The 25,005-nt window shown below is 32.3% G+C and overlaps 1 protein-coding gene and 1 pseudogene across 1 annotated transcript; one reads left to right on the top strand and one right to left on the bottom strand.

Annotated features, from left to right (window-relative positions):
• Window positions 1-2,996: 2,996 nt before the first annotated feature.
• LOC111379263 (polyadenylate-binding protein 2-like) lies at window positions 2,997-4,925 on the bottom strand. The gene is made up of 3 exons (XM_023002624.1): window positions 4,587-4,925; window positions 3,676-3,794; window positions 2,997-3,584 (listed from the first exon to the last, which is right to left on the bottom strand). The coding sequence occupies exons 1-3, from the start codon at window positions 4,795-4,797 to the stop codon at window positions 2,997-2,999; spliced, it is 918 nt and encodes a 305-aa protein (XP_022858392.1). The 5' UTR covers window positions 4,798-4,925.
• A 16,319-nt stretch (window positions 4,926-21,244) lies between these two features.
• LOC111388042 lies at window positions 21,245-24,358 on the top strand (annotated as a pseudogene).
• The last annotated feature ends 647 nt before the right edge of the window (window positions 24,359-25,005 follow it).

The raw sequence follows: 25,005 nt of genomic DNA, 5'->3' as shown, positions 1-25,005 counted from the left end.
CACGAATTTCAAAAACTTTTCCTTACTTTTTAGCCACACATTCTCCAAAAAATTACTATTCCATAACTCATTTTATCCCAAAAATGGGAATCAAACAGCGGCTAGATTTGATATTGTCCTTCTTTGCTTTGACTGTTTTAACCATCTTGAATGCTTTCTTAAAGCATTTTTTAGACTTCCTCTTACAAGCTTTAGAGGAATCAATGATCAAGATTTGCCCATAACAAATTTTGATATTGGACTTTATAGTTTTAAGCATGTTTGGGAATTCAATAATTATGCATTCGAGTTTATCCATGTTAAATTCATAATTAATTGTGAATATCTCTCTCTTGATAGAGATTGTAAAACCAAGTCAATACTAGTTCATGGTTTATAATTGAACTCAATTGAGATAACTTCTTAATGTCAATCATCTTCAGTACATAAGCATTGACTGAATATTCCTCTATCATTTTATACCAGTATAATTGCTTTGAAATCTCATATCCTTCCACTCAATTATTATCATATAACTCTTTGAAATGAAAAAATATGTGTTAACATCTATACTCTTATGTTGTTTTTATAACTCAGGTGATATAGTCACAGACTCACAAGCATCAAACATGTTAACTATTGTAATTACCGTGTTTATTATAGTAGTCATCTCTTCCTTAGTTGAGTCATCAACATATGTCTTTAGAAAGGACTATTTAAGGATATAACCAATTTTCTCATACTTGAGAACATCTCTCAGATTGCGGTACCAATCAAGAAAATTTAGTTTTCTTTTTGACATCCAATATAACTTTCAAATACATATGGTTACTCATAATTCAATAAATATAAAAGACTAAAAGTAAAACAATAATATATAAAATGTATCAATTGATTTAACATAGTCTTTTATCAAATTAATTATGCTCTCACTGTTTAATTCAAATTTATGACCCTCTTGCATAAATTTATGGAATCCATACTTGACTCCCAGTAGGCTAGGATCTCATTTGTTACATTAAGACCTTGAGTATACTCAATAAGCCTTAATAAAATATCTAGGTAGATAATATTATCAATTATATCTCCATACAACTCACAGATCATTAAACTGACAATTCTTTATTTTCAAACATCTTATGTGTTAGCTTAACATGCCTCTAGAATTTATCTCCTCCGGTGTACTTAACTAAAGATAAATTTTAACTAAGTTAACCCCATCATTCAGAAATATCTAATATTTCATAGTGTCAAACATATTCATAATAAACCAAGCTTGAGTGTACTCAATAAACTAAGATCGATTGAGAACTATGGTTTCTCACTATGATGATCGAAGGCTAATATAATTATGACTTAATATGTTAGCGAGGGATTTATCATGCACATGTCTTATCATAATAATTATGAATATTTTATTATACATCTAACATGCAAATAAACATATATATAATATAATATGTGGACGATTATAGACTTTTACTATATAGTCTTTCCAAGTCATAAGAAAGACTAGTTGGTTAGTTCTTAGAAAGTATTGCATTGACTCATAAAATATTCCATCCCTATGGTCTTCTCATCTTCTTGATTCTTTAATTAGTTAAGTTGTAACATGTATCTTATACTAGTTAGTATTCAGGCCTAAATAATTGGACACGAAGGCTCATAATAATTACAACGGACTTGTACGTCCAAAATAAAAAAGAGCGTGCAAGCCCATAAAACAACAAGAATAAAACTAACCATTCAACGTATTCACATAGTCAAGTCCATTATCATCCACCAATAAAACATTCATCATATAAATGTTTTCCTATATAATATCTAGTATTATTTGCATATATGTTTCAAATTTCTAACAATTAAGGTTGTCCAAACTAATTTAGACAAATGTATTGGAATAATTAATTAATTAATCAATTAATTCAATTAGCGGATATATTTAATTAAAAATCAAATTTTTTATTAAATATCGAATTAGAGTCCAACTCTAATTTTACAAGTATAGGGGCGGAACTATCTAATTAAAATAAAATTTTAATTAAATATATTAGAGTCCAACTTTAATTTCAAAGCCGAAGGAGGTTGAATTTAATGAAAATTAAATAGTAAAATTAAAGTCCAACACTAATTTCAAGATTTTGGGCGAACTTATTTAGTTAAAATCAAATTTTAATTAAATAACAAATTAGAGTCCAACTCTAATTTCAAGAAAAATTTTAGGGCAAAACAATTTAATTAAAATTAAATTCTAATTAAATGTCAAATTAGAGTCCATATCTAATTTCAAATATATATTAGGGTGTAATTAATTAAAATCCAGTTTTAATTAAATACTAAATTAGAGTTGGATTAGTGTCCAACTCTAATTTAAAATTGAATTAAAATGTTAATTTAGGATAAAACTCCTATATAAATTAAATTTAATGTAAGGTCAAAGTTTAATATTTAAGTTAAAATCCAATTTTAAAGAAAATATAAAAAGACGTTAATTTTAAACAAAATTTTGAACGGGTCAAAATTAATAATATAGGTCAAAACCTTTTGAAATTCAAATTTAAAACCCCTTTTAAAATTGCCATTAAAGCCCATTTGAAAATTGCAATCCAACCTTATTTTAAAATTAATAATAGGGCCTTCCAATTTTACAAATTGTAGACATGGCCTCCTCTAAAACTTGCACATTGACCCCTGATGAAATTTCAGCTAGAGGCCTGCAATGTCAAAAATTGCAAGGCATGCCCCCTCCCCAATTCACATCTCGCAGGTTTGAAAACCCTAAAAATTCACCATATTTTTTTTTGCTACACTGGTCACTGTCGACACCGCAAATAGCCAGTAAAGATGCGTCACCATGCAGTAGCACGGCATCGTGTGCTGCTATTGTGCTACTACAATAGTAGTAGCGTGCATGATGCCACGCCCTACAGCGGGGATGGATGTCGATGCAATGCGCAGCGTCGCTGCTACTTGGGCTTACACGTGGCGACGTTGGCGGTGGTGGCCGTCGCTGTCAATCATGCTTCATCTAGATTCTTGATATAGAGGTTGTTTAATCCTAATGATCTTTCACGTGTCTCCTTCTCGGCATACTCAAGTCTTGATTCACGTTCCCTCTCAGATTTCTTCTGGGCTTGTCCAACATACCATTCCTTGTCATTGAATTTCTTACCATTGAGAAATTCAACACATTTAGCAGCATCCTCTGCATTCTCAAAGTTTACAAATCCAAAACATTTTGAATTTCCATCTTCATCTCTCATCACTGCTATACTGGTAATCAATCCAAATTCACCAAATATTATCTTCAGATCTTCTTCACTTATTGATTCAGACAAATTCTTTACAAACACATTGGTAAATTTTGTCTTATTCTCTCTTTCTCGCTTGCTAACGAAATGTCCTACGTAGACTTGCTTGCCATACAATGACATGCCATTCTGTTCATTAATAGCTTTCTGGGCAGCTTCCTCAGTATCGTATTGCACGAAACCATAGCCCTTCGACTGACCAAACGAATCTGTTTCAACTTTGGATGAAACTATGTTTCCAAATGAAGAAAATATCTCGTTTAATACTTTGTTATCAATTGCAATGTCCAAATTCTGCAAGATTGAAAGATATCTGAATCTCTTCCAAATTAAGCAAAATGGTCATGCCAAACAATAAACTAAGGGAATAAAGATTAAAGCGTACCTTAACAAATATATTTCCAGCACTACTTCTACGTAAGCTTGAGTCTCGATTAGAATATGATATTCGGATAGGTTTTCCATTTAGATTAGTGAAGTTCAGCTCCTTCAAGGCTCTTGCGGCTATTATGAACTCAAAGAAAAGTGATGTTAGGCCTAAAAGGAGAGAAAAAGGGAGCCAGAAAAGCTCAAAGTTCCAAGTAAATATAAAATTTAAAATCGAGATAAGAACAGTGTCAAACGAAAGGATGTTCAAACACTAAAAACTTCAAATAAAAAACTAAATATTTTTATCCTTCTCCATTTGATTCAACTCACTACCGATTTAGGCAAAAAAATCCTTGTTTTGTTGTGTAAGATCTGAGCAAATATTTCATTGAAAATCAGGAATATCATAAAATAGAATTTGAGAACTCTTCTACCATCATTTTAGGTTAATGCTTCCAATATTTCACAGCATTTGTCCACAACATTCAGTTCTCTTAGTGTTTGGATACTTCACAGATTTCGTAAGACCCACCACTATTATACTTTATAAACCATTTACAAATTTGCCAAAAGGAGATTAAATAAACCCATATTATCTCTAATAGCATAGTATGATATCAATCATATTCAAGTTTCCTGTGATCCGATTATCAAAATTGACATGATAACATATGAGAGGGATTCAATCTTTCGTATCATAATAGAGACTTGTTCGAGACTAAATTCAAAGCACAAGCACTATATATATATATATATATATATATATATCTTTGTTTTGAACATTTAGACAAGGTAGTTAACACCTAGGATTCAGTCAAATGACATGGTTAAATAAAACAAGAAACATAAAACTATTAATTGTTTAGAGATAGAGAAAAAATAAATAAAATTCATGTTCTTCCACACACACCCAAGAATGAAACATACCATCTTGAGGGTTACTATAATTGACGTAGCCATATCCAAGTGACCTCTCAGTAGTATGGTCCATGCAAATTTTAACAGATATTACGTCTCCCATTCGGCTGAACGCCTCGCTTAATTCAATCTCGGTCACGTTCGGGTGGAGGTCACCAACGTAAAGCGCTGTCACAGGCTGTGATCCGCCGTCTGTCATTGCCGGAGGCTGTGCCGCCATCTGAATTCAAATTATTTCTCCTTTTCTGATAAAATTTTCTTGTCTTTTCCGTCACGGCGGACAGAGACAGCGAATGCCACGGCGTTAGGGTAGAAGAAAGTGGGAGAGGAATAGGAATTTGAAGAGCAGCTTTGAAAAACACGCTAGGGAAAACTGAAGCTGGCATGTTTTTTTATAGTTGACGGATGTTTGATAGTGGGTCCCAAAAACTCGTTTCAATTGGTGCAGTGACGACTATGAAATTGCCTCGAAGCAAACTTTTCTGTGATTTTCATTTCATCAAACTTTCTTTCTAATCGCACATTCCATCGAACAAATTTTTTTATTTATTTTTTACTGTAGATATCATGAAATCCATCAACTAGTAATTTCGAAAGGAAAATACTATTTGTACCCGTTTACACGTCCAGTTACTCGTCCCTCACATAAGAGGCGGTGCCCACGCACAATAAATACGTAGGACCCGCCCCCCATGTGAGGGCACTTTCGAGTACATGTCGCGAAACCCATTTCAAAAAGTTCATTAAACAAGGGCTAAACAATTTATTTGAAAGGTTTATTTTTGAGTTATAATTGAGTAATAAGTCGAGAAAAATCAATTTTCAACAACGAAAGTAATTCAAATTTCTATTAAATTGTTACTTGTTATTTATATGTTCCACTTTATAAAAATAAATTTTGTTTGTCAAATTGTAGTAGTATTAATGAAATTAAAATGGGTTATGTTTTCATCAAGGTTACGTGTTAGTTCAACGAAAATTTTGATATTTTCTATTGATAAGAACAAATTGTGTCACTATAATGGAACTTTGATGATTGACTTGTTCTTTATTAAATTTTAATGGTTGACTTGTTATTCAAACAATAGGTAATGATCAACAGGAAAAACTTTATATTAGTTCGATGTAATTTCATTCCCAACAAGTTAATCACATTTTAATAAATAAAAAGTTACTTTATTTTGAAATATAGTAAAATTTATCTATTTTCGAACCAAAGAAAAAAGGTGTTTTATCTCGTTTAAACGGAATAAAAAGTCTTTTTTATGTCACTCAAGTCAAGAAAATTCTTCCAATCTTACAAATCAAACAACTAAATTAGAACAACAATGTGAATGACTCAATATTCAACACCCAAAGAAAACACTTTTGAACAAATTACATAAGTGATTTGTCTTCTACCATATAATTATTATCGGCCCTGTTTGAGTCACATTTTAAAATAGTGATTTGACATCATTTCAACCATATATTCTTCAATAAAATAATATTATACGCCAATCGAAATTTTTTTCCTATTTTTTAGCCATATATTCTTCATCAATCTGCTATTTCAAAATACATTCTTTAAAAATAATGTGGCTCAAACGCGTACTATATGATAAAGACATTGGACAACACTAAAAACCAAAAAAGTAAGACGATTATAGGAAAAAAAAATTATTAAATTTGAGACTTTCGAGTCTTTGTCTCCCAACATGGAACTGCTTGGAACCTTCACTTTAATTCCAAATATATGTTTAACTTTACTTAACCGCGTCGTCTTAAAGTGCAAGAAATTTCCTTTTCTCGTGATAATCATCTAAATTCTTAATTTTAGATTTATATGCGTTTTTTTTTAATATTTAATAGTCAAATTTCGATTTCTCCATAGCTTTCTATAACCATTTAATCTACTAGTTACAAATTTTTTTTTAACAGAATTGGTACAAAAAAACAGCTGTCTTTTTGTGATTTGCTGTTGCTAAAAACTGTTTTTGACAATAGTCAATTACAAGAAGACAAACACAATCTAGACAACATTAGGATCTCTATCGCAAATTATTTTATACATATCAATAGTTAGCAAAGTCAACAAGTCTCGGTGTGTATGGTCAAGTAGGGTGGCGACCATCTTCTCGTAGTGGATTATTTATACTTAATAATTAATTTTTGTTAGAGATTAATGAAAAAATAAATATTAATCAACCTCATTAAGGGTGGAAGTTTTATAGTGAAAACAAGAAAATCTCAATTTAGATGTAATTCAAGCAATTTAGAGGTTATGTTTTATAGTGAAAACATCGTCGACGATTATATAATAAAATCAATGCATGTTAGTGATTTGGATGAAGTTCTCTGTGATCAACAACGAACCTCCATCAACGATTATTGTCGGTGACTTTGTTGGTAATCATTGATGCTGCTTTGATAACTGATGACAAATGAGTTAAACTATCATTTTATTATTCTTTGTAATATTACTGCTGATGAGTTGCTTTTTTATTGTTATTTTATTATAGGCGCAATTTTAAAGAATAAATGCAGTCACGGGACCGAATCTTTTGATTTTAAGCAAACTTTGCCTAAATCTTCATTTTGTTGCAATCATAATACCGAACCTTTCAAAAACTTGCAATTGGAGTCCAAATGAATTATTTCAATTAATTTGACCGTCAGTTGACTCAAGAGAATTGATTTTGACCAATTTTAGAAAGAGGAAAATAGTAACTTTGAATTAAAATAAACCAAATAAAAAAGACACCCCACCCTTACCCCCAAAAAATTGAGAAGGTATTGTTCATCACCCCATTCCTCCCACCTCATCCTATTCTACTGTACTTCAAATTCATCATCTCCTTCCAAATCTTAGTGATCTACGATGTGAATAATTGAGCCACCATTGGGCAGTCTTTCATCTCTCACAAAGCAAGTATAGATAGGCCCACTTGGGCCACCTGTGGATCACATTGGATGGAAGAACAATATTTTGGCCGTTAATTGCAATTGAAGGAATCGTCCCAGTTGCTACTTTCGAATTACAAGGCAGTTGAGCAGCAATTAGATCAATTAATTGTATACCCACATTTGTCTGAGTATGAATATGAGTTCCCGCAATTGAATTTGCGGATTGAACAATGGGAAAACCATTAATTGGATTGGATATGAGAGCCCCTGTTCGCATGCGATTGGATGCGAAATCCCAGAAAATTCATTGATTTTTTATTCTTATTTTGTTGAAACATCACCATCATATTGAGTGCCTGTTGTGTAGAAGTCGACCGGTGGTGGTTCGAGAGGGTGGGTGTGGCCATAAGGTGGGTTTCCGCCACCCTAGATCACATTGACTTATAAATTCTTGATAGGAAGAAAATGGTTTCTTAATGGGTTTCTTGGTTGGTTTGATAATGGTTTGTGATTTGAGATGATGAAATTAATGATAAGATGGCGAATTTTGTGATGGGCGTGGCAAGCGGCGATGGCAATGACTGGGGTGATGGGTTAATTTTGGGTGGGGTGTGAAAGATATGGTGAATAATACTGTTTTTTTCTTTTTTGGTGGAGATGGGGCTGTCTTTTTTAATTTTTGATTTATTTTTATTTTTCTTAAGTCAATTGAAATCAAACTAACAAAAATCATTCATTTGGACTTTAAATGCAAGTTTTTAAAAGGTTTGGTATTGTGGTTGCAACAAAATAAAGGTTTAGGCAAAATATACTTAAAATCGAAAGGTTTGGTACCATAGCTGCAATTTTCCCTAATTTTTATTAGTATTTACTCTAAATACAATAAAATAAATTTTTAAATTTGATATTATCCATTAAAAGCCCCTTGTAACTTTTGTCCCTTTTTACGGGTAGGGTTCTCTAAAACTAATGATAATCACAATTTTGGTAAGGTTTAAGGTCCTTGATTTTACTTCTCTTCCACAACTTTCCCGAGATTTACCTATGCTTGAGATTGGGACAACCATATCTACTGCTCCTCCCATGGACATTTTGGACTGACCCCTGAGAGCCATTTTAACCTAGCCTCCATGGAGTCAACCACAAACCATTCGTTGAGGTCGGTCCTAGGACCTTGGGTCTACAATTTAATCATGTGATTGCCATCCACTCTCGCTGTCCTAGAGGCTAGAGTGACTACCTCTACAATCTCAACATTATCCAAACACTCTGGTCTTATAATTCGAGTTGAACTCTAGTATTCACCTCTTACAACAAGACTCTAGCGTCTTCCAGGACTATAAGACAATATAAGGTATCTAAGTGACTCAATCCTACTAGGATTGCACTTCTACTATACAAAATATAATGCTTTTGCTCATTACTAGGGAGGCTTTTACATATTTTTTGGCATATAGATTTTCATATATTCACTTCTCACTAATTTAAGCATCGGAGGAAGGACGATGAGGACACACTTTAATGACTTTGTTTCGGGTATTGAAGATTTTGTTCATGCCATCAATAGTTATCAAGCTCAGGAATCAATATGCGCAATTTTTTGTAGCATCAACTGATATTAACTTTTATTTTATATAGTTTTATAACTTTATTTGTGGATAGAAATCCTTCCTATAATTAAAGGGTGGTTATATTGACATCATAATTTTTATTTCATACACCATGTTCTAATTGCAGCTAAACTCTCAATCTTTTCTCATTATAGCAATTATTTTCTTAAAATTTTTTTTGTCAAATTCTTATCTCCAACCTTCCACTAATTATGCTATCTCTAGCCCTACACCAAAATTTGAAATAAATTTTGTACCAAATCTTGCACCAAACTAAATATAATATTTAACTTGTTACACCAAATGAACAATGTTTAATTATTATTTTTTTTCATTTTTCTGATTTTTAACAATTTATCTATTTAAGAAAAATATTTATTTACTTTACTTTACAACTACATAAATTACTAAATAAATAATTACGTTAAATTATTGAAAAAATTAAATTCATTAATACATCAACATTTGCTCGTTTTCAACGTGCAGATCAACTTCTTCTTTTTCAGTGGTTTACTTCTATTTAGTTTATGCATATTTATAAATACGAGATTCAGAACTGGTATCTAATATCAAGAAGCTAATGAGGTAGATATAAGCCTTGCAATTTTTCTTCCAATGACCTATCATTCCAAAATGATAACAAGGATTATTTGATATTGTCCTTCTTTGCTTTGACTGTTTTAAACATCTTGAATGCTTTCTTAAAGCATTTTTTAGACTTCCTCTTACAAGCTTTAGAGGAATCAATGATCAAGATTTGCCCATAACAAATTTTGATATTGGACTTTATAGTTTTAAGCATGTTTGGCAATTCAATAATTATGCATTCGTGTTTATCCATGTTAAATTCATAATTAATTGTGAATATCTCTCTCTTGATAGAGATTGCAAAACCAAGTCAATACTAGTTCATGGTTTATAATTGAACTCAATTGAAACAACTTCTTAATGTCAATCATCTTCAGTACATAAGCATTGACTGAAGATTCCTCTATCATTTTGTACCCGTATAATTGCTTTGAAATCTCATATCCTTCCACTCAATTATTATCATATAACTCTTATGTTGTTTTTATAACTCAGGTGACATAGTCACAAGCATCAAACATGTTAACTATTGTAATTACCGAGTTTATTATGGTAGTCATCTCTTCCTTAGTTGAGTCATCAACATATGTCTTTAGAAAGGACTATTTAAGGATATAACCAATTTTCTCATACTTGAGAACAACTCTCAGATTGCGGTGCCAATCAAGAAAATTTAGTTTTATTTTTGACATCCAATATGACTTTCAAATACATATGGTTACTCATGATTCAATAAATATAAATGACTAAAAGTAAAAGAATAATATATAAAATGCATCAATTAATTTAACATAGTCTTTTATCAAATTAATTATGCTCTCTCTGTTTAACTCAAATTTATGTCCCTTTTGCATAAATTTATGGAATCCATACTTGACTCCAAGTAGGTTAGGATCTCATTTGTTGCATTAAGACCTTGAGTATACTCAATAAACCTAAATAAAACATCTAGGTAGATAATATTATCAATTATATCTCCATACAACTCACAGATCATTAAACTGACAATTCTTTATCTTCAAACATCTTATGTGTTAGCTTAACATGCCTCTAGAATTTATCTCCTCGAATGTACTTAACTAAAGATAAATTTTAGCTAAGTTAACCCCATCATTCAGAAATATCTAATATTTCATAGTGTCAAACATATTCATAATAAACCAAACTTGAGTGTACTCAATAAACTGAGATCGATTGAGAACTATGGTTTCTCACTATAATGATCGAAGGCTAATATAATTATGACTTAATATGTTAGCGAGGGATTTATCATGCACATGTCTCATCATAATAATTATGAATATTTTATTATACATCTAACATACAAATAAACATATATCTAATATAATATGTGGATGATTATAGACTTTTACTATATAGTCTTTACAAGTCATAAGAAAGACTAGTTGGTTAATTCTTAGAGAGTATTGCATTGACTCATACAATATTCCATCCCTATGGTCTTCTCATCTTCTCGATTTTTTAATTAGTTAAGCTGCAACATGTATCTTATACTAGTTAGTACTCAGGCCTAAATAATTGGACACGAAGGCTCATAATAATTACAATGAACTTGTACGTCCAAAATAAAAAAGAGCGTGCAAGCCCATAAAACAACAAGAATAAAACTAACCATTCAACGTATTCACGTTGTCAAGTCCATAATCATCCACCAATAAAACATTCATCATATAAATGTTTTCTCATATAATATCTAGTATTATTTGCATATATGTTTCAAATTTCTAACAATTAAGGTTGTCCAAACTAATTTAGACAAATGTATTGGAATAATTAATTAATCAATTAATCCAATTAGCGGGTATATTTAATTAAAAATCAAATTTTTTATTAAATATCGAATTAGAGTCCAACTCTAATTTTACAAGTATAGGGGCGGAACTATCTAATTAAAATAAAATTTTAATTAAATATATTAGAGTCCAACTTTAATTTCAAAGCCGAAGGAGGTTGAATTTAATGAAAATTAAATATTAATTAAATAGTAAAGGTAGAGTCTAACACTAATTTCAAGATTTTGGGTGAACTTATTTAGTTAAAATCAAATTTTAATTAAATAACAAATTAGAGTCCAACTCTAATTTTAAGGAAAATTTTAGGGCAAAACAATTTGATTAAAATTAAATTCTAATTAAATGTCAAATTAGAGTCCATATCTAATTTCAAATATATATTAGGGTGTAATTAATTAAAATCCAGTTTTAATTAAATACTAAATTAGAGTTGGATTAGTGTCCAACTCTAATTTAAAATTGAATTAAAATGTTAATTTATGATAAAACTCCTAAATAAATTAAATTTAATGTAAGGTCAAAGTTTAATATTTAAGTTAAAATCCAATTTTAAAGAAAATATAAAAAGACGTTAATTTTAAACAAAATTTTAAATGGGTCAAAATTAATAATATAGGTCAAAACCTTTTGAAATTCAAATTTAAAACCCCTTTTAAAATTGCCATTAAAGCCCATTTGAAAATTGCAATCCAACCTGATTTTAAAATTAATAATAGGGCCTTCTAATTTTACAAATTGTAGACATGGCCTCCTCTAAAACTTGCACATTGACCCCTGATGAAATTTCAGCTAGAGGCCTGCAATGTCAAAAATTGCAAGGCATGCCCCCTCCCCAATTCATCTCGCAGGTTTGTAAACCTTAAAAATTCACCATATTTTTTTTTTGCTACCCTGGTCACTGTCGACACCGCAAATAGCCAGTAAAGATGCGCCACCATGCAGTAGCATGGCATCGTGTGCTGCTATTGTGCTACTACAATAGTAGTAACGTCCATGATGCCACGCCCTACAGTGGGGATGGATGTCGATGCAATGCGTAGCGTCGCTGCTACTTGGGCTTACACGTGGCGACGTTGGCGGTGGTGGCCGTCGCTGTCAATCATGCTTCCCGACCCAATTTTCGATCCAAAAATTATTTTCTTTTTCAAATTCAAATTTTGAAGATGAAAATTTATTTTCTTAATTGCTAAAAATAAGAAAAGTAATAACAATCAACTTTTGATTGTTCTAACGTGCAAAATAGTTTCTAACAAGCACAAGTAAGTTTTGATACAACTGTTGGGAATTTATATAATCATGCACAATGGATTCTAAACAAAATTTCAATTCTCGCCAAAATTTAAAGATTTGCTTTGTGTTTAGATAGAAACTGTGATGAAAATTATACCTTTGTGAATTCTATAAACTCTTTTACTTTTCTTAAACTCCAACAATGTAACATTTCGAAATTTAAAATAATAATAATAATAATAATAAATTATTATATTATTTTGAAAGTGAGGGATTAAGGTGAAATAAATATTAATATATTATATATTTGGGGTCAAATAATTGGATTTTGATAAAGTAATGATATGTGTATCAATATTAGACTCATTTCGAAGGTCGTAATTAATTAGAAGTCTATGACTCGAGAAAAGTTATTTTGGATAAGAACGTATTAAGTTATACCCAATTGAAAGAAAACAAGATAAATTGAATTTTATATAGTTATAATCCTATTTTTTTCCTCTTTCTAGAAACGGGTAAGGTTTATATTAAATTATTAATATTTTTTTATTGGTTTAATATTAATCCTTAATATGATTAGGTTAAACTTTGGTGATTCAATCTAATTCTACTAATTAAAATCAACCTTATCCCGACTCATGGTACATGTTTTCTAGAGTAACCCAACCACTTTTTATTACTATAAATACTAGGCAAGGATCTCATATTTTACCACACCAAAAGTATTCACACGTGAAAGAGAGAGAAGAAAGAAAAAAAGAGAGAGATAGAGAATAACTTTGGAAATATCAAATATTTTAATCATGTACTTTCAAGGCGGAGGAAAGATTTTCAACGTGTTTCAGATTTTTTTTTTTAAAATGAGGTAAGATACATTTTTATGTGCAAAGTGTTTTAATTTTCTTTATGCTCTTATATACAATTAATATACATGGATTACTAATGGACCTTCGGGTTCTAGAGAAAGAGATATAATATTTCCACGAGAATTTAAGAGGATCTAAGATGGGTGTGTCGCTTGGTCACCGATATACTCCATAAGAAAAGAGCAATATGAAGTGTATAATTTATTTGTTATGTAATGGTGTATGGAAATTGCACGTATCTTATTGGGTATTTTAAATACTCACTCTTATATTGATTTCACAGGTTAGTTCGGGTCGATTGGAACAATGACGAATTGGTGATGCGGGCTGCCAAGTGGATAAAGAATAGAGAAAAAGACATAAGTTTGCCGTTTTTAAAATTTATCAGTTAGTTTAATTTATTCAGAATGTGTTATTTGAATTTGCTAAGAGTTCATGTTTATGTTTAGATACGATTTTCATATTTTCAAATTTAGATTTATAAATATTGCAGTTATTTGATTATTAAAAAAAATCTTTTTTATATAGTTTCGCATTTAAAATAAAGAAAAGTGAGTTTTTTTAACGTTTCGGTGTTTATAAAAAAAATTGGAGCATTATAGTATGGTATCAAAGCCAGGTTTCACCTTCCTGTAGACTTTAAGGAAAAAAAAATTCTCGTGAACAGTAACCTACACTGTTCACGTGAACAGTGCTTGGTACTGTTCACTGTCACGTGAAAACAGTACCAAAAAAAAAAAATTTTACGTAACTGTTCATCTGTGAACAGTAATAATGAAATTCTTAAAGAAAAATGGTATGTTGTTCACATGAAAAGTACAAAGAAAAAAGAGAGAATTTATGCTTTTGTCAGGGCACTTTAATTTTGCAATACAGTGAGGTGACCATTTAGTCATTTACTACTAACACCTTGCAAGTTGTTTTCTTTCATTTGTCTTGATTGGTCCATAGTGAGATACAAGGTATAAAATTTTTTTTAATATATATTTGATATTCAGATGGTTTAAAGATGATTTGACATTTCAAATTGCAATCTTTTTGCCCGTGTGAGTATGTTGTACATATTTGTATGTGTATCCATATGTGTAAAAAAAGGCATGTCCACATTGTATAGTGTATAAAAAAAAATGGGGGTTATTGTTTGAATTTTTTTGATTTGCGTATCTACAAGACTGAAAGACTTTGTCAAAAAGACCTAAACTGTTTAAGGCAAGCTTGGGATTTAAACGGTCCACTTGTGACCCCCCCTACCTGAAAGCTTTTTCAGATGCGTATTATTCAAATCATTAAGACGAAAAACAATAATTTTAAGAAAATTATGATTTTTAGAAATTTCTATTTTGAGAAAAATTATATATATTTCGTGAACAGTAACTAAAAAAAATAAATTCACGTGAACCGTACAAAAAAAAAGGGGGGATTTTGCCTTATTTCCTATATTTGTTAAAGGTTTGTGTAAAATTTATAGTTATCATTAGAAACTTTTATGACGTTCCAATTTTAGAATTTTTTTTAAACAAATAAAATCAAAGTATTTTTGTATTGTGATTGCAAATTTTTAAATATGTAATGATATAATGAATACTTGGCACGTAGCGCTCACCATTCGACTACCTCCAATTGATCCCAGGTATGAAATGTAATGTCATGTTTTTAAATATTGCTGCATATTATAAAATGTATAAGCATGTTCACCTCACATAGTTTATTTGGCACTTTACCATAACATCATTTATGCACTGAGAACAAAATAATATTGATAATATCAAATTAAGCATAATTGAACTATACTTGTCATGTGATTAGGATGACTAGAAATAGCCCAACGTACCTCCTGCGTGTTGAAATGGTCATTGAGAACTACATAAACTATGAAGTGAGATGGGAGCGAACTTTTGTTGAACATGTTGATGATTTCATTTCTAAGTGGGAGCGAGCAAGGTCGTTTGGATATAATGAGGGGACAATCCTTTCGATATATCACCTTATAAGCACTATGCAACCTCAATTGAGAGACGTAGCTTATTTCGTGAGGGATATGGACTATGATTTATATTTGGAAGAAGATTGGGATAAGATTGATTTTAAAGGATATTGTGAAGATATCATAATTTTATGGAACCATAGACAACAAGCACCAGCGCCCGAGCCCGAACCCGAACTGGAGCCAGAGCCAGAGCCGAAGGAAGACCCAGAGGAGGAGATCGAACCAAAGCTAGAAGACCCTGAGCAAGAAGTCCAACCAAAAAGTTTCATTAATTTGGTTATGGATTCCAAGCCCGAGTCATGCATTACTTCAGATGATGAAATGGCATATAGAAAAAGATTCTAGATTAGGGATAAGTGTTATTTATTTGCTTAGGAAAAGTTTGATTATTTATTTATTTATTTGATTTTTTGAAGAGCAAATTTTCTATATGTAAGGATTTGGAAATTATATTAAAATTCTTCGTTATTACAAAGATTATTAATAATATTAGAGTGTTTTACCAATTTTTTCTAAATTGAAATTTTATTTGTGTTAAGAAAATGTCGGGACAACAACAAAACCAAGCTACGATCATCAGGGATTTGCTAAGGGCGGTACAAGATTTGGGTAGGCAACAAGCACAGGGTGGTCCCCATGGTACAAACGCTAATAACACCAGCTCAATCGTGGAACAGTTCCGTCGCTACAAACCCCCAACCTTCGATGGCAAGGCAGACCCACTAGCAGCTGAAGAATGGATAAGGGGAATGGAGCGAATCTTCAAACATCTATCTTGCACTAATGCTCAAAAGGTGTTATGTGCATAATTTATGTTCGTTGACGCGGCAGGCCATTGGTAGGAGTCAGCATCTCGCACAAGAACAGAAGCACAACAACGTGCTCTGACTTGGACGCAATTTAAGGAGGAAGTGATGGGAAAATACTTCCCACAAGCCTTGAGGGATCGCAAGGAGACAGAATTCCTTCAACTCAAACAGGGAAAGATGAAACTTGAAGATTATGAGAGAAAGTAAGAGCTACTCTCTAGGTACGCACCACACCTAGTAGACATGGAGGTAAAGAAAGCAAGGAGGCTCGAATTGGGATTGCGCCCTGAGATTGGTGGAATAATGGCATCCCACCAATTCACCACCTATAGTCGCGTTTTGCAAACTGCCCAAGCAATCTCAAATAATTTGGAAATGGACCAAATTCCCCAGAAAGGGGCCGAGTTATCAGGAAAGAGGAAGTGGAATGGGTTCAATGAAGGGAAGGGAGAGGAACAGAACTAAAAGGTTAACTTTGGATTAAGTTTTGGATAAGTCATTCCACCCTGTCCAAAGTGCAATAAAATGCATAGTGGTGAATGTTTGTTTGGGAAGCATATGTGCTATCGATGTGGTAAAACATGGCATATTTCCAAAAATTGTAAAGAAGACCCCTTGAAGAAGAATGATGAACAAGAAAAGAAGGGAAAGACCCGAATTTTTGCTTTAGTCCAGGAACGGACAACAGAAGGCCCGAACGCAAGTAATTTCGAGGACGAAATTATTTTAAGGGGGTGAGATTGTAACATTCCGAAATTTAAAAATAATAATAATAATAAATTATTATATTATTTTGAAAGTGATGGATTAAGGTAAAATAAATATTAATATATTATATATTTGGGGTCAAATAATTGAATTTTGATAAAGTAATGATATGTATATCAATATTAGACTCATTTCGAAGGTCGTAATTAATTAGAAATCTATGACTCAAGAAAAGTTATTTTGTATAAGAACGTATTAAGTTATACCCAATTGAAAGAAAACAAGATAAATTGAATTTTATATAGTTATAATCATATTCTTTTCCTCTTACTAGAAACGGGTAAGGTTTATATTAAATTATTAATATTTTTTTATTGGTTTAATATTAATCCTCAGTATGATTAGGCTAAACTTTGGTGATTCAATCTAATTCTACTAATTAAACTCAACCTTATCCCGACTCATGATACATGTTTTCTAGAGTAACCCAACTACTTTTTATTACTATAAATACTAGGCAAGGATCTCATATTTTACCACACCAAAAGTATTCACACGTGAAAAAAAGAGAAGAAAGAAAAAGAGAGAGAGAAAAGGAAGAGAGAGAGAGAGAGAGAATAACTTTGGAAATATCAAATATTTTAATCGTGTACTTTCAAAGCGGAGGAAAGATTTTCAACGTATTTCAGTTTTTTTTTTTAAAACAAGGTAAGATACATTTATGTGCAAAGTGTTTTAATTTTCCTTATGCTCTTATATACAATTAATATGCATGGATTACTAGTGGACATTCGGGTTCTAGAGAAAGAGATATGATATTTCCACGAAAATTTAAGAGGACCTAAGATGGGTGTGTTGCTTAGTCACCGATATACTCCATAAGAAAATAGCGATATGAAGTGTATAATTTATTTGTTATGTAATGATGTATGAAAATTGCACGTATCTTACTGGGTATTTTAAATACTCACTCTTACATTAATTTCACAGGTTAGTTCGGGTCAATTGGAACAGTAACGAATTGATGATGCGGGCTGCCAAGTGGATAAAGAATAGAGAAAAAGAAATAAGTTGGCCTTTTTTAAAATTTATCAGTTAGTTTAATTTATTCACAATGTGTTATTTGAATTTGCTAAGAGTTTATATTTATGTTTAGATACGATTTTCATATTTTCAAATTTAGATTTATAAATATTGCAGTTATTTGATTATTAAAAAAATCTTTTTTTATATAGTTCCGCATTTAAAATAAAGAAAAGTGAGTTTTTGTAACGTTCCGGTGTTTATAAAAAAAATTGGGGCGTTATAAACAATCACGATCTGCAATCCACAGCTATTCAACAATCCAACCTCCAATAAAAATCCACATAAAGAACAAGATTGAAAGAACTAGGATTTTTACTTTTCTTGCGCTAGCAAGTATATGAATTGTATCATCTTCTGTTTTTTAAACCCTAACAGCCTATTAATATAAGTCCAAGCGGATTTGGCCCTTCTCTTAAATTTAATTGGGTTCAATATTTAATTAACCCAATTAATTAAATCCATTCCATGAATTAATTAATCCACTTAATTAATTCGGACTTATTAATTAGCAACCAAATTAATTAATTATCCAACACTTGTTAATTAATTAATTGATGAGTTTCATTCTTCTAGTTCTTTTTTAGCGTGTGTCCCATTAGGTTCCCAATCAAGATGCATACTAACTTGAATTACTATTTTTAATCTTCAAAATCGATAAATTAAAATACCCGTACTAATTTATCATTAATTCACATTCGTAGACCTAAATTGATATCTAATAATGTATCAGGACAATATATGTGAAGAAAAATGTCACCTGGTATAACAGAACCCAACATGTTCATTTAGCGTGAAACTATAATCCTTTCGTCAATAGAATCCGATCAATTACGAGATATGAAAATGTGTCAATCTCGATTATCGATCATATCTTTTCATTCAACTATTAAGTCAATATAAGTCGAAACTCCTTTTCTACTTATGAATAAACCTTGGCCAAGGATTTCATTTTCAATTTAACTGGATAAAATGTAGATTATATATCTTATTATTCAAGAGTGACGAATCATTTATTAGTCATTCACAGTTTTCATATGATTCTTGACATACCTGAACGATGCCGTAATAATGGCACTCGGCAAAGCAATATCCAATATCACCAAAGTATGACCGTCCTCATATAAGACACTATTATGACCTCAAGTGAAAGGACCAATTTTACTACCGAACATTAGAAATTAACCACCGACACTCGTATAGTTATCCATGTGGAATCTCCCAGCGAATTTCCAATGTTTTGTTCCATAACAAAACATTCAAGTGTTCATTTAAGTGTCACCACACTTTAACTTATAAGATTAGATGCTTACTTCACAAGCAAGAAATGTTACACGTGGTGATCTATCTATTTCACAATATCAGCATCTCGTTATTACTTACAATCACAGATGATTTAAGATTTAATCATATATAATTTGTATCTCAAAACCACAACTCTTTGTGATTAACAAATTACTAACATTTAAATCTACGAACTTTATTATTTAATTTAATAGAATATTAATTAAATAATAGACCTGTTATAAAATTGTATCAAATATATATTAAAATTGCTCATGTCCAAAATTGATTGGATTTAAGACATAATACTTGTAATAACCCCATTCTATGTGACACTAATGTGACATTAAATGATAAGTAATATTAAATGGATAATTTAATTTCACTTTTCATTTAGCTTATCACCTAATACCACATAGACTCGGGTTATAATCCTAGTGAGACTAAATAACATTATTCTTTTTATTTTATTTTCATTTTTTCATGTGGATTTCTTTCTATTTGAGAAAACTAAAAACGTCCAGATAACATTATTAAGTTGTAGATAGATTAATTGAAGAAAGTTTGGTTATGAGTTATGGATTAAGTAATCCACGTTACTTGCCAAAGAGCCCAATCTTATTAGTATCCCTTCTAATCACAATTTCCTTATGGATTAAGTAATCCACGTATTTAATATAAATATTTGCTGCATTTATTAGATAAGATAAGATCACACTGACGCCCAACCGGGTCTTCCCATAAATGTTAAACCGTCCAAAATATAAAATTCTCTCCCCATGTGCATGTTTATGACGTTTATATATGTATATATATAGAATGCTAAAAATGAATGAATAAAGACTAAAAAATGATTGGTGTACTGAATATTAATTTACAGAATATTCACAGAAATTTCACAAAGCGTGAGCCCCACATGAACAAATAATATCAAAAAATAAACACACCCTTCTTGTGAGATGTCGATAGGGATTCTGTGAACCTATATAACCCCTACATGTACACCAATCATAACTCTAAAAACTATAGACATTGTCAGAAGAGTTGTAGAGGTACAAAATTGTGATAAGTCAAATTAAATCCTGAATATGGAATATGTTTAGTTCTATTTAATTGAATTTATCACATTTTCCCATCCAAATTGATATTGTAGCACAATTGAAGTTTAACTTTTATTTTATGAAGTTAAAATTAAGAATGTATTGGAGTCTAATTTCAAGATTAGACTATTTAGAAGAAGAATAAAATGTTGGTTGGAGTCTAAAACTAAAGAGTTGGTTGGTGTTATTCTAATATGACACTCTAGTTGTTGGTTAAATTATTTACTTAACAATATGTTTTACTTATGAGTTAGGGAAGAATTTATGAACGATATAATTTGTAAATAAATACAAATAAGTGGTGGATATGTGGAATCATTTATGAATCTATTGAAATGTGATGTATTTAATATTATATATCAACGTATAATTTTTTGCCAAACTGAGTATAAATATTATTTATTTAAACATTTAGTCATCGAGTGACATCAACTAAGAATATCTAACACGAATATATGAAATCAATTAATAAATTATTGAAAGATTTTTTAAAATAATAATTATAATCACTTCAAGAATTTTACTATTTGTACACCGGCGTTGATACACCCCTCACATGATGTAGGGGTTGACGCCCAATAAAAAAAGAAAAGAATTGTCCTTGTGTAAAGGGCGTGTACACCAGCGTGTCATTGTGTACGTGTAAAACAATTGTCACTTCAAACGAACCTATGTCAAAAACCGCCTTATTCTTGGTTGACCCGATACACCGATAATCGATTCGATAAAGTGATCCCGTTCCCCATAGTTTCCCAATCCCATACAAATTCCAGTTTTTTCTGCATTTTGTCTATACCCATAAACCCATTCCCCCAAGCCGATATCACGTCTCATTCGCTTCTTCGAATCAATTTGACCTAGCGACAACCTTCTGGGAATCCTATTGCCACTTTCTCTCCAAACCCACGCTTTATAAAAGCCCAAAAAAATCCAAGGCAGACAGCAATCTGCAAAACCCTCTTTCACAAGCTCTCAACAATGGCGTATTTCAAATTTTCGATTTGTTATATTTTCCTGTTCTTTTTTCTGTCTAACGCCCTAGATATGTCAATCATAACGTACGACCAGAACCATGACATGGGCCCCACTTTACAACGTTCCGACGATGAACTCATGTCGCTGTACGAGTCTTGGCTCGTGACGCACGGAAAGGCATACAATGGCATTGGCGAGAAGGAGAGGAGGTTCGAGATTTTTAAGGATAATTTGAGGTTCATTGATGAGCACAATTCCGTCGACCGGGAATATAAAGTCGGGCTGAACCGTTTCTCTGATCTGACCAATGAGGAGTACCAATCCATGCTTGTGGGCGGTAGGTTGAACAAGAAAACCCGATTGATGAACGGTGTGAATAATGACCGTTATAAGTTTAAGGCCGGCGACAAGCTGCCGGAGTCCATTGACTGGAGAGAGAAAGGTGCCGTTGCTTCGGTCAAGGATCAAGGCCAATGTGGTATGTTTTAGTTAGTTTATACTATATAAAACGAGCATCATCTCCGGTTCTGGTCGCGGATCCACCGTAGAAACCCTATATATCTTTATTGTAATCCATTCTATATATGTGTGTGTGTGTTATGTGAGATTATTATGCTTTCATGAGATGAGGAAACCTGAAAGGGTCGAGAGTGGGACCCGTAATATGGACATTTGACAGGATGCCCGGGTCTGGTCATTGATTTTGGGAATCATTTTTTTTTTCCCCTTCTTATTCTTCTTTTTATTGGTAGGGATCGAGACTCTTATTTGTTAAGAAACAAATTATTTAGACCATTTTGTAATCTTCTTGTGTTTCACGGAGGTTCAAAATTGAAATTGGAAGGGAAATTATTTAGGCCTATTTGTTCCCTTTTTGTCGGTTTCTGAAATTTCATATCTGGAAAATTAGCAGTTTGTATCATCAACTCTTAAGGCCTATTAACAGATTGAAACATAGGTTTGTATAACAGCCAAACAGTATTTGCATCACGAATATCGAGTTCAAAGGTGGAGCTCGGACTCCTTGACGAGGCAGCTACACACACTCTTACATATGAGATTTTTGTCCACAGAGCTTATCCACATAATCATTGAGCATTATTTTTAATCAACATCAACATCTATTTTCTTGTTTCACTTCTTGCTTTGCTTGAACATATCCAATACAAGTATCTAGTATCATAGTTGATATTGGAAACTATTGAAACTTTCTATATAATTTGACCAAGCTCATGATTCAATTACTTTCTAATGAAGGGAGTTGCTGGGCTTTCTCGACTGTTGGTGCTGTTGAAGGGATAAACAAGATTGTAACTGGCGAACTAATATCTTTGTCGGAGCAAGAGCTTGTTGATTGTGACAGGTCATACAATCAGGGATGTAATGGCGGTCTAATGGACTACGGTTTCGAGTTTATCAAAAAGAATGGTGGGATTGATACTGAGGAAGATTACCCTTACCAAGCACGTGATGGCACTTGTGATCAAAATCGGGTATAGAATAATGATTGGTTATTTTGTGTTTTGCTTTCCAATTCTGTTCTTCCCATTGTGAGTCAATAGTTTTTGCTGTTGATATTTGATTCAGAAAAATGCTCGTGTTGTTTCCATTGATGGTTATGAAGATGTTCCAGAAAATGATGAACAGTCTTTAAAAAAGGCTGTCGCTAATCAACCTGTTAGTGTTGCCATTGAAGCTGGGGGCAGGGCTTTCCAACTCTACCAATCGGTATGACATTTATGGAAGTGCTATAACATTGTAATGATTGAATATTTACGAAGATGTAGCTTTCAGAGATGAACGAACTGCACTCGTCTTTTCATTTTTTTTGGAAGTTTAGCCTTTCAAGCTACGACTCCTTACTTGACGACCCCTCCTAGTGTGCGGCCTCCAAAAACGTTTTTCCACTTATTTTTGCATCTAACATGCTTCTCCTACTAGTTATCATGGGAATAGTATCAGCATTTGCTGAGCAAGTTTAGCTATTGCAAATACTGACAAATTTGTATGTCCCTGTACTTTTAGGGGTGTCTTTACTGGACATTGTGGAACACAACTAGACCATGGGGTTGTTGCTGTTCGATACGGTTCAGAGAACGGGGTTGATTATTGGATTGTGAAAAATTCGTGGGGTCCAAGTTGGGGAGAGAGCGGATACATCAGGCTTCAGCGCAATGTGGCTAATACAAAAACAGGCGAGTGCGGGATAGCAATAGAGGCCTCGTACCCTCTCAAGAATGGTCAGAACCCTCCTATCCCGGACCGTCTCCTCCAAGTCCAACCCCAGTCAAACCTCCAACCAAGTGTGATGATTACTACAGCTGCCCGGAAGGAAACACGTGCTGCTGTGTATACCAGTATGGCAATATCTGCTTCGGCTGGGGATGCTGCCCGTTGGAGTCTGCTACCTGCTGTGACGACCACTCGAGCTGCTGCCCGCATGACTATCCCATTTGTGATCTTAAAGCCGGAACTTGCTTAATGGTAAATATACCAATATCTTACTGCAATATTTTCATTTCTTTTTCATGAAAATTTATTGATACTGATTTATTGTAATATGGTGTGACAGAGCAAGGACAATCCGGTGGGAGTTAAAGCGCTGAGACGAGGCCATGCTAAGCCGAACTGGGTTCGTGTACTTGGTGCTAGGAAGAATCTGAGTTCTTGAGAACCCTGGACGAAATAACAAGATTTCAAGTTATATCTTTGTAAATAGTTTTTCTTTTTCCTTTTCATCAGAAACTTGAGAAAACATTATTATTTTATCTATACATTGTAAGCGTATTCTTGAATGCTTTTTATGGTAGAATGTTAATGTCGCCCGTCCTAGATTTTTCATGCGTGATTCACGTTTCTTTTATTTCTCCAAGCAAAGCTTTGTATCACCATATCTATTGTGTCTACTTGACCTTTGATAAGTAGAGACAGAATATTGTTTTCATGACAAAGATGTTTATGAAAATAATCACTTAACTGGATTAGGATAAATGGACATTAAGCATTTAAGTAATTTTGTATAGTGTTCTATTTTCGAATTTTATTCTTTGAAACTCTTCCAAATAATCAAAGAATTTAGCCATTAAATTTTATATAGAGTAGATGTAGAATCTATACTTTGATTTTGGGAAAGAAATTTATTCACATAATAAATGGCTCTTCTAAATAAGGCCAGCCATAAGGGGATGCAAGTGGTGCGAGAATGACCCATGACAATAGGAGCATCACATGTATTATACTTGATCTCTTATCCATTGTAGAAAGGAGTTATAATGTCCATTAAGGCCGTGACAACATGTGGTGGTGTCCTATCGGCAATGGAGGTATGACATGACAACGACACATGCTGCTATACCTACAATGGGCCTTATGAAAGGTTGAACCCCAATCTTAAATGTTCCCACCGCCTCGCTTGTGGAGTATCGTGAGAGAGGTTAATTACGGGATATGCCCTAGCAGGCTAGAGAACAAAAGCTGCCTGAGCTGTC

The sequence above is a fragment of the Olea europaea genome, chromosome 3, assembly GCF_002742605.1.
Source record: "Olea europaea var. sylvestris chromosome 3, O_europaea_v1, whole genome shotgun sequence".
In the NCBI taxonomy this organism is placed as follows: Eukaryota; Viridiplantae; Streptophyta; class Magnoliopsida; order Lamiales; family Oleaceae; genus Olea; species Olea europaea.
The sequence above is the reverse complement of the archived record's forward strand: the minus strand, read 5'-3'. Positions and strand labels throughout refer to the sequence as shown.